This window comes from Schistocerca cancellata, chromosome 3 (genome assembly GCF_023864275.1).
Source record: "Schistocerca cancellata isolate TAMUIC-IGC-003103 chromosome 3, iqSchCanc2.1, whole genome shotgun sequence".
Taxonomy (NCBI): Eukaryota; Metazoa; Arthropoda; class Insecta; order Orthoptera; family Acrididae; genus Schistocerca; species Schistocerca cancellata.
The window spans coordinates 671,937,773-671,949,813 of record NC_064628.1 but is presented as its reverse complement, the minus strand read 5'-3'; the positions used below and the strand labels follow the sequence as shown (position 1 = coordinate 671,949,813).

The following is a 12,041-nucleotide window of genomic DNA, read 5'->3' as shown; positions in this document are numbered from 1 at the left end:
AGAGTGTAGCCTTATATGTAAAACATATTTGATTATATGAAGTCAAGGTATTGTTAGTATTTTAGGTTTTTGGAGTATGAATTTGCAATGTGTTTGTGGAGGACTGTGTCTCATTATTTGGATAGTCTTCATCTGTAGCACAAAGAAATTGTTTTTAGGTGGAAAGTGGTGAACCCCCGAATATTATTTCATATGTTGCAAGAGACTAAAAAAGCCGAAGTATGCCATTCTGGCACCTTCTGAGGTACAAATGTTTGAGATAATTCTAAGTGGAAAACATACTGATTGAATTTCCATGCAGTCACAGCTTGTAACTGTGAAATTAGGTGAAGAGCTAGCAGGAAAGAAAAATGTACCTATATTTACACAAGCTTATCTTAATAATTGATCTTGCCTGTTTCTTGTACACCAGATCAATCATGCAGTACTTTAAGACTAAGAGCTTGTTGGTGATATCTTCATAGAATGACTGTGTTTTTACTAATTGCACTAGAAGTTCCTTCTGAATTGAAATATTCATTACAAAAGAAAGTACCTCTTCTGAAATTGTATTCCTCAGTATGTTTTTATATGCTTTGGTCAAGAAAAGCTTTGCTCCACAGATGCTGTAGTAGAAGAGATGCACAAAATAAGAAAGAACAAGTTAGATGTATCCATAAAATGTTATCTTATTCCCATTAAACATTTGTAACATCTTACCAGTGGAAATCTTCCTGTACCCCTCATTGTCATACAAAATAGAGAGTTCATTTCTCAAGCACTGTGTCTTGGAGAATATAGACCTAAAGAAATTTTGCAAGTTTTCAAGATCACTGGAAGGAAAATGTGTGGTATCCTTAAAATTGTATGGTATAAACAAGGCAAACAAACTGAACTTATTCACAGTTGTGGAATATCATCCATTTCCGTCAAAACATATCCTGAATTTCATAATACTAGGCTCAATACATTTTAACACATTCATTCTGTGAGAGGGAACTGTACTCTCATGCATGGCATATATATGAGATTTTGCTCGCCTTTTGAAAGATAGCTGAAAAATAATATTAATTCCTCTTGTTTCTTAGTATATCACAAGTAATCATTACTGCAGATATGCAGTAGCTAAACTCCAATAACCTCTTCTGCACAAGGCTGAACAGTATATCTGTCAAACAAAATAAGCATTGAAATATTATTGCCAGAAATATATTTCAAAATAATTGCTCATGATCTTCAGAAAACCTGAGTGGAATTATTGTCAGACTTTTCACAACAAACTATGGTTTCAGAAAGCTCTTTCAATTTTTCCCAGTCATCCACAGTTACACAAAATAATTTCAAGTTCGGGTTTCAGAAGAAAGGTGTTATAGTTAGAATGCATGGTTCCAACACAGAGGTTATTGTGTAGGTTCTCTTTGCTGAGTGATGCAAACTGCTAGGAATTCCAGTAATAGAAAAAAAAAGATGTGGTACATTCATTTTAAAAAATGAAAATAGAAAGACTAGATCTAGCCAACAGCTCAAACAGTGGACAAATACTGCAAAAGGAGCTTTGTTCTTAATTTTTTCTGCAGTCCATTTTAATGGGCAGATATCATGGTATTAGCTTCATAACACTGCTGTACTAATTTGTGCTCATGGTCAAATGGTCCTAAGATGTCCAGAAAAGCAAACAAAAGTTCCTGGTGTTCTGTTGGCACTTATGTCATAGAAACCAAAGAAATGCTCCACTGTAGATCCTTTAGTTTGTCACAATAACAGAACTTTGAAACACCTATATAATATTAGTTGTATCATCTACTTGGATAGGAAAAATCCACCACTTTCCAATTCAGTTTTTACAAAATGACAGATATAATCTAAAATACAATCAGTTAGTTCCTTTTGTACACTTTTTTATTCCCCACTGAACAAATTTATTATCTTGGACTATCAGTTCTGTATTTATGCAGGATTTCTTGATACCAGCAATGTCAACAGTTCCTCAAAATTTCTATGATTTATTCAGTCTTTCGATTCATCATGACTGAAAATGCTAATCCTTGTTTACTTAGAGAATTGCATCAGTCACTAACTGTGGGAAAAGCCAGTTCAAACACATGTTTTCACTAAACTGCATGGTATACAGTCTAGCATTTTCTTTTAGGCCATCTGAAATTTTGTTTCAATTTCATTCTAAAATTTTTGAAGTAACCTGGCGCTTTAAGTGCCCTGCTGAATCTGAGTGTTTGCATAATGATTGTGTTATACTATATTCAACAAAGCAGCAAATTCGTCTCTATTCCAAATGTTCTTTTTATTGATAAAAAGCAGGCATGGCTAACAAAATAATATCTGAAGAGTATGAGAGGAGCACAATCATGGGAATTCCATAAACCACTATCATTTGAAGCTACAGACTGTAGCATTTACCTGAATGTTGCACTTCTTTCATACTACTTGATTATAGAGATTCACTAAGGTGCCCATACTTTAAAACTTCCTTCTTATCTTCATATTTTCAATGTGAAAAGGGTGATTCTAATGAAATATACACTATATCATAATCAGGATTGATATTTAAAACATACAGCATAGACACACTACATGCTCCGTGCACACGACAACCATTGTTTCACTGTCTATAAGTTACCAGGAATAAAATTTCCATCTACCTCCCAGCATACACTCTCCAAAATCAAACTCCAACAGATGATGTTATGGCCATTATAGCAACCATACTGTTACACTCAGCCAGTGGCTCTGCCCATGAGGTAAGCTGTGAGAAAGGAAGGCTATTCCACTTCGCCTGGTCAGAAGCGCATGTTTGCTGCTTGTTACAAGTGAATTCCATGCAGTACGAGACAGGGAAATATGTCTGGAGTAAAAACAGCATATTTGATAATGTAAATAATTGTCTTGACCAGATCTAGATATACATTTTGAATTATTTTCCTGTATTGCTGTAATTTGTTTTAATCACATATCTAAATATATTTGCATTCAACCAAGGGTGGGCATACTTGAGGACGTCATCAACAGTTGTAAGCAGCAAATAGTTTGATGCACTTATTAACACTAGCGTCATATTATCTGCGAATAGCATGATGCTGACCACACTATCTTGGATGAATGTATCATTTATGAAGGGGGTCCCAAAAATAACTGGAATCAAATGGTTTCACATGCACGCTTTGTAGTTATGCTTTGTGCTGGTAGGTGGTGTTTGATTGGGGTCTCCCACATCACTCAGTAAGCTGGTTTCACTGAGAGCTAAGTAGTTTGTTTGTAGTGCTGTGTTGTTTGTATTTCTATTTCAACCCTTCAGCGATTAATGACATGGTTGACATAAAGGAGCAAACAGTCTGCATGCAATTTTGTTTTCTCTTATGGAAAACTGGAACTGAGACTGTAGGGATGGTACACCAAGCCTTTAATGATGATGGCTTGGGGAAATCACAGGTCTATGATTGTTTTTACAATTTCAAATCTGGCAACTTGTCAACTGGAGACATGTCTCTCCTCATTCATCCTTCAATGGGAAAGAATAACAAAATTATTACCACAATCAAACATGTAACTGATGAAGATTGTTGAAGGACCATTGACCAAATTTCTGAGGAAATGAAAGTGTTGTGAAGCATGGTCCAGCGAATTTTAACCAAAGATTTGCACATGAGATGGGTGTCTGTGACTGACACAACATTGACTGCCATGGCTTGAAGAGTGAAGCACAGAATGATGCAATTTTTTTTAAAGAATTGTGACTGGGTGTCAGAGTTGGTGCTACAGGTACAATCTAGAGTCAAAGCAAGTATTCAGCCAATGAAAACTCAAAACATCACCACGACCCAAGAAAGCATGTCAGGTGTGATCCAATGTGAAAAAAAAAAATTGTTGATTTGTTTTTTTCATGTCAGTGGCATTGTCCACAAGGAGTTCATTCCTCCAGGACAACCAATGAACCAACATTTTTATCTGGATGTATTATAAAGATCATGAGAGTGTGTGCAATGAAAATGGTCAGAATTGTGGAGAAATGGAAACCCATTGATCCACCCCAACAATGCTTCTGCCAACATGGCTTTGATGGTCTGACAATTCATGACAAAAAACAACATGGTGCTTGTGCTCCATCCACCCTACTTGTGCAGTCTGACTCATCTGACTTTTTTTGTTTCCATGTGTGAAGCATATGCCGAAATGAATGCAGTTCAATAATGTGGATGACATCAAAGAAGATACACTAATGTCTTTGAACAGAATCCTGCCTTGAGTTCCAGAACTGTTTTCATGCCTGGTAAAAGCATTGGGACAAATGCATTAATGCACATGGACAATATTTGGAAGAGGACTAATGTACTGTAAATGTAGAGTTTAACAGAAATCCAAAACAACAAAAAATTTGGTTATATTGTAGTTTCCCCCCATCTATACAAGGTGGGGCAGAATTGACTCCCTGATTTGACAAGTGAATTGTAAAAAAACTAACAAAGATAATTAAAAATGTTTTTATTTCTGAAAATTGCATTCAATGCCATCTTATTTTTTATTAGATTTTGAAAATTATGTCATCCACATGGTGACCTTGGCAATAGATGCACATACTGACTTGTTCAGAAAAGTTTTTGAAAACTCCTCTCAGCATATCTTGCATTATTCCAGTGATGACATCTGTAATTGCCCTCTTAAGAACTTCCAAGGTTGTAGATCAAACTTTGTAAACCTCTGCTTTGAGGTGTCCCGAAAGAAAAAAATTACAGGGCTCAAATCCAGCGAGTGAGAGGCCCATGTAACATCCCCTTGTAAGGAAATCAGGCAGCCCTGAGAATGTTCTTGCAGAATTTGGCAGAGGTGTGGCACCATCCTGATTAAATCAAAAGGCTTCTGTGTCATATTCGTCACCACACTCTTCCAGTTTTGGGCCTAAAAATTTCTCCAGCATCTCACAATAGTGCACAGAGTTCATAGTAACAGTTGTACCTCAAGATTCAGAAAAGTAAGGTCAAATAATGCCTATGAAGGACACACTGCATCAAACTGTCACTTAGGGGATGTGCAGAGGTCTTTGGTGAAGTTCATGATGGTTTTCAGTCACACAGTAATTAAAATTTTGCTTCTTATTGAGTTGGATTGGTGAAAATGTGCTTCATAGCTAGACCACACAGTAGTGTTAGGTTGCACGGAGGCTAAGATTGCGTTGCAACCATCTGTACATTTCAACCAGTCATCTGGGCTAAGTTCTTGAACAACCATAAACTTGTTGGGGTGTGAAGTTCAGAATGTAAAATTCACCTTACCATTCTGGATGATATTCCAAGAGCAGCAGCATGTTTCTGCACAGAGCATGATGGAGACTGTTCAGTGGAGACTCTCACTGCATCGATATTTTCAGATGACCTCACACTTTTAGGTTGGCCAGCTGGTTTTCTAGGAAGTGCACATCCTGTTGTCCTAACACTAGTAATCCATTTCCTAGTGGTTTTAGCCTCAGAAACTCTGTCATGACAATTCAAAGCAAACTGCCTACAAAAAGCCCTCTGAGTTGCCACCAACAATCATTGTTTTTAAAGAACATTTCTCTGACAAAATCTTGTTGCTCACCAGACCAATGCGTAGTGACTACTGAAAATGGCATTGTTTCCCCGACCTAATGTCAGTACTCCCACTTTGCTACTGCACCTGTGCACTCTTCAGTGATTGCTTGAAACTAGAGAGTCCATTCTGTCTCACCTTGTAGATTCAGATTCAGATTCAGATTCAGATTCTTTATTAGTCATTCAGCATTATTACATGCAATAGACTTCGTCAGTTCACTTAACCTATTAATTTTATAAAATAAATTTTTACATATTTAAGTTGATATTGGGCATTTCTAAAAATTCTTCTAATGAATAGAATGGGTTAGTTAACAAGAAGTTATGAACATTGTCTTTAAATAATTTGTCAGGCTTGATTGACCCATTTTTAGACAATTTATTATATATTTTAATTGCCATATACTTATGACTATTGTTAGTTTTAGCTAACCTATTTTGTGGCAACAGCAGAGAAGTACACGTTCTTGTATAGTAGCCATGCCTTTCATTTGTTACACTTAAATTAGGTAGTTCAACAAGTATGTAGTTAACACTGTCAAGAATATATAAATTAATTACTGTTAAAATTCTATATTTAATGAACAATGGTTTACAATGTGTTCTATTATCTACCTTAGCCATTACTCTGATTGCTTTCTTTTGGATCACCATAATTTCATTTATTTTTCTGCTGTTTCCCCAGAGTATTAACCCATACCTTAAAACAGATTGAAAAAAGGCAAAGTACGCTGTCCTTACATACTCAAATGTCACACAACACATCAGTCTCTTCAACAAATATATAACTCTTGACAACCTAACCACTATGTGATCAACATGAGAGTTCCATGTTAGACTGTTGTCAAGTACGATACCTAAAAACTTTGTCTTTTGTTTTTCTATTTTTGTAGTCTTTGATAGACTGAACCACATATTCTGGGTCTTTTCCTCATTTAATAGCAGACCATTGGCATTAAACCATGATGTTGCATTTTCTTTTGCCAATTTCATATCACTTACAAGGTTATCAAGTACATGGTTTACAGATAGAAAAGTTGTGTCATCTGCATACATATATGTCTTTACATCTATATTTCCTGGTAAGTCATTTATATGTACAAGGAAAAGAAGTGGTCCCAATTTAGATCCCTGTGGCACACCGTGATGAACCTCGAGTATGTTTGACAGATGACTTCCTGAACTCACCACCTGCTTTCTTTTATTGAGGTATGATTTGATGAGTTTTAAACTTTTATCACATATTCCGTAGTCCTCAAGTTTAGAGAGCAGAAGTGAGTGGTCAACACAGTCAAAAGCTTTGCTCAGATCACATAAGGTTACCTGTGCGTGCGCATGGTCCTCAAATGCTGCTAGAATGTCTCTGACTAAGAGCTCTATGGCATGTATAGCTGACCTTCCTTTTCTGTAACCAAACTGTGATGCACTTAACATACCATTCAGTTCTAGGTACTCATACATCTGCTTATATATTATGCCTTCAAAGACTTTTCCTAGTACTGGAATTAGTGAAATTGGTCTGTAGTTTGCAGGATCTGATTTGACACCCTTCTTAAAGACTGGAGTTACCTTGGATAGTTTGAGAGGATCAGGAAAAAACCCTTCTATGAGACACAGGTTTATGGAATATGTTAATGGTGCTGCAATGTAATGTATGATTTCTTTCAATAGATTGTTTGACATATTAAAAATATCTGTACTGTATGAATTTTTCATTTCTTGGACTATTTTAAGAACTTCATGTTGGCATACCTCTTTGAAGTGTTTCAATGATGATCTGGCCCTATTATGATTTAGGTTTGCTCTCTTCAGATAATCTATACATGTTACATTGGGTTTACTGATTAGCTTTTTGATATCATCAGCACAGCTTACAAAATATTTATGAGACATAGAATACTGCCTTGTGGCACTCCAATTTCTACTTTTTTTGCATCTGAAAGTGAACTGATTTTGTGATTGGAATAAGGTGACATGAGTCTGTGCCCAACTTCATAGCTGAGATTCAAATCAATTTTTGCAGGACTATTGAATACCTAGTGCTTTCAATTTTTCTACAAGGATGCCATGACTGACACTATAAAATGCTCCAGAGAAATCTAAATTAACTCTTACTATGCTATCATTTTGTTCTAGGTTTTTGTTATTTATTCAGTGTAGTTACTGGTGTTTCTGTGTTTTCACTGCCTGAAAGCCATGCTAATCACTGTTTAGTAATTTATAGCCATTTAGATATTTGTTGATTTGGTGCTTCATCAATTTTTTTGATATTTTGGAGAATGCTGGAAGAGTGACATTGGTTGATAAACTATGAGTACCTTATACTTGTCACAGTTTTAAAGTAAGTGCTTCAATATTCATACTTTCGACTTTTCAAGATAATCTCGTCCACTAAAAGATAAGTTGGCTATGTACGCCATGCCCTTGCAATCTATGGAGCAATCTCAATTATAATAGACACCAGCACCTCATCTACTCATGCTTTTTAACACTTTTTAGATTTCAAGTTTGTTTACTGGATTTACTTTCACACTACAGGCGGCTTACAAACATTTAGATTTTTCTTGATTAATGAATTTTGAGCTTAATGAAGCTATTGCTTTAGTGAAATAACTGTCTACAACATTTGACAAATTTCCGTTTTTAATATTAATGTTTTGCTGTGTTTTAGAGAATGATATCCTATTATTCACTTATCTCCCCTGTTTCAGTCTTCTGCAGCATGTGAAGCATTGAAGAAAGTGACACTGATTAAGACACTGGACTTGTATTGGGAAAGTTGACCATTCAAATCCCCATCCAGTCACTCAGATTTAGGTATTTTGTTGTTTCCCTAACCTGATTATGGTGAATGCTGGAATGCTTTATTTGAAAATGATATGGCTGATTTGCTTCTCCATCCTTCCTCTATTAAAACTTGTGCTTTGTCTGTAAGAACTTAGCAGTCCTGATATCCTAATTTTCATTCTACCTTTTTTTCCCTATATGAAACTTGATCATGATCCAAACCACAGTTTTTGTCCCATGATTCCATTTGTTCACAACATTCCAATCACGAGAGAGATATGCATCTATGATCTCCGTAGTGATAATGCCACTAGGAAAAAATTATATGTTAATGTCAGGGATGTTGTCCAAGTTTCTTTGTTGTGTGAGTCAAATGAATATACAAAAACATGAGATTCTGCAATAAGAAACTCCTTTATACAACAAAACAGAAGAAAGCAATGAAGGAGAGGAAAGTCATACAGGACATTAGACCAAGACAACAATCAGTATAGGAAGTGGCAGAAATTAAAAATGAGTTGCCAAAATAGGGTTTGTAAATCTCACTCTTAGAAAGGACAAGCAGTCAGAGATAAATGAAGGAAAACTAGAAAATGGAAGCATAGACTTGAAAAATCTGGGTGGCAACAGACGAGCATAAAACAGTGTAGAAGAGACAAAAAAGATAAGTAAACAAATTAAGGGAGGCCACAAAGTAGCATCAAAGTGAAGTAGCAAGAGATAAGTAAGTATATGTGAAAATTTGGAACATAGAGTTAAAAATAGTGTTAGAAGGAATGAGAAAGAGAGTTAATAGGAAGGAGAAGAGGAGACTGATGGACTACAGTATAGTATTCAATCCCAGGGAAAAATCTGAGCCAGTGGAAATGCCCAACTGCCTGATATATCAAATCTCCTACTAGTCCAACAACAGTGTTGGAGAGCACCTGCAAAGTTAGAAAGGAATGACAATTAGTATGTAACAAGTACAAGGTTTTAGCCAGTCTTTGCAGTGCAGTCATATAGTGCAGTTATGTGGCACATTCCAGTAAAATGCAAGTCTTCAATTATCAATTCTAGTTTAACACACAGTTCTAATTTGTCACTTTTGATTAACATGGTGCATACTCTCTTAGGTAATGGATGAGTTCAGTCTTGACAGAAGGAATTACCTGTAAGCTGATTTTGTATGTATGATAGGAGCAAAGTGCATGCCAAAGAGAAAGTACCCACCTGCTGATGTACTGATACTTGGAAGAAGAATATGAATTGTGTTGTTGTGAAGTAGTTAGCAAGTGCATAGGTGTTAAGTCACAGAATGTGCTTTGGTGTTATGTTTTGCCATTATTGACTCTTTGCTGAAGTTCAGTGATGATGCAGTGGTAGCTGTCTTTCTGGTATATAAATCTAAAAATAGATTGAATGTTAGGTGGTAAACACCAATACTGACATAGAAAACTGACCTGAAGTTGAATGCCATCTGGTAAATGCAATGAATCATTTCACACTTCATGATTTTACTTCAATTTATCTTGCTTGTGATGCATGCTAGGACACGGTTTCCATTTTCAAGTAAATTTTTATTATGTTATGATAAGGTAAGCCTGATGCTTGCTGTGTGGACTTTTCCAACATTCACTCTAAAAGAAAATGTGCATGTATTTCACTACTGATGCCTCTTTTTCTACAGTTACTATGTAGTAAAATTTCTTTCATATAGCTGAATATCTATAGAATAAGAATTGCAGGTTAGATAAATGTTTATGTGTTTTGCATGATAGAAGGCTGTGCATTGCATAACTGTTGCAAAAAAATTTTCATATGTTTCACTGCAGCAATGAGAAGGTGACGCCAAACCACACACTTGAAATAATTTTCCTCTGTGAATGTGTCTGTTACTGGAACCTTTTCTTGTTCTCAAGAAGTACTGAATGTTGGTTAGAGTAACATGAAAATACAGGTCTCTTATGATGTTTTATGTATGTTTTAGCTCTATTGGTTGGCTACCAATTGCGCATTTAAATCATTACAGTTTGAACAAAGTCATTCTGTTCATCTGAATTAATAGTCTTTATCCAGTTTCATTATTTTACACTTATTCTATGTGCAGAGAGGCAGCATTGCTCCAGACTGGTGGTCAGAAGAAATGTATCACTGTCTCAACATTCCGAGAGGCAGAATTCTTTGCAGATCGTGGTTGGGATGACATTCTAGTTGCATTACCTCTGGCACCTTTCCATCTTGCTCGTGTCAAGACACTAGCAAATCGTGTCTCAACTTTTCACCTATTGGTTGATAATGTTGATTCAGCAGCAGCACTAGCACAATTGCCCACTCCTCCTGGAAAAACAGCATGGTCAGTTTTCATCAAAGTTGATGCTGGATATGCAAGAGGTATATGTACAGTATGTCATTATAATGAATTTTATGTGTAATTTCAATGAACTGTGAAGCATTAAAAATTTAATATAACAAGAGCAATTCAATTATCTCCTTTGGTTATGAGTTCTTTGAAATCACCAAACTGTATAATTTCCACATGGGAAATAATGAAAAAATAACATTATCAATAAACATTTCATCTTTAACGGCAACATTCGGGTTAAAATATTTCAGTAATGTATCCTGCCTGCAGTCAGTATATCTATTCAGTTTTAATTGAAATCATGCATTTTAAAATTGGAACTTCATTCTTAACATATGAAGTTCTTTATTTAAATTATTGTCCAGCCATATTTTCCCTTAAGTAAGAAAAATGTATGCTGAAAATAAGTGTATTTATAAATGTTTTCCACACAGCAAACCTTGGAATGAGTAGACAAAAAACTTAACAAAAGAAACACGTAAATGAGGAACTCTTTCTCTTTAAAATGAATATGTAACTCATAAAGTTGTCTCACTTTAATAGAAAAATAAAAATTTAGTTAATGAAAATGACATACAATTAATGAAACATTTACAACTAAGAACTGCTTGGTGTTACCAGTAAAAATAACATTATCTGTTTATATCTTAAATATAATAGCATGTTGTGTAACCACCCAAATCTGGTGCGTACCTGGACTGTTGCTTTTAGTATACACTGTTATTCATGTGTTATCTTGTCAGTAACTCATGTGTCTACTTCTCTTCCTGATATGTATTTGTGGCAGACATTAGTATAAAAGCCAAATTATTTCTTTGACTTCTGGTAACAATCCAACAATGTACTGCTATACATTAAAATAGTGACACCAGAAAGGTTAGCAAGTAACAAAATTTTAATTGTTGTGGGTATACAGGATAGTGAGGAGTGTAAATTATTAAATTGGTAGGCGATTTGAGGGTATACAGGATATGGAATTCAATACACAGAGCTGTCACCTCTGGCAACAACAATGACTCTAATGTGGCTATGCACTAAATTGAACTGAGCTTGCATGACAGACATGGATATGTCACTTCATGCTGTTTCAACTCTGTGGCAGAGTTCATCAATTGTAGAGGTTAGTGGGTGGATGTGTGGCAGTCTCTTGGTGACTTGTGACCAGATGTTTTCACTGGATGGGAGGTGTTAAGAATGTAGTGGCTGGTATCAATTGAATACCATCTGTACCAAGCCAGGTCAGAACAGTGTGGGAATGTATGATCTTGAGTTATCTTGTTGAAAGAAAACATCTAGGAGATTTTATAGATCAGAAATCTAATGGTTACTGTTCAAATTATTGCTTAAATGAA

General features: G+C 35.5%; 1 protein-coding gene across 1 annotated transcript in view; it reads left to right on the top strand.

Annotated features, from left to right (window-relative positions):
- Positions 1–12,041, top strand: part of LOC126175642 (D-threo-3-hydroxyaspartate dehydratase-like) — a 160,069-nt gene that overhangs the window by 121,386 nt on the left and 26,642 nt on the right. The window contains exon 3 of the mRNA XM_049922532.1: positions 10,435–10,718. Within this exon, the coding sequence (XP_049778489.1) occupies positions 10,435–10,718 (284 nt within the window). The remainder of the gene's footprint in view (positions 1–10,434; positions 10,719–12,041) is intronic.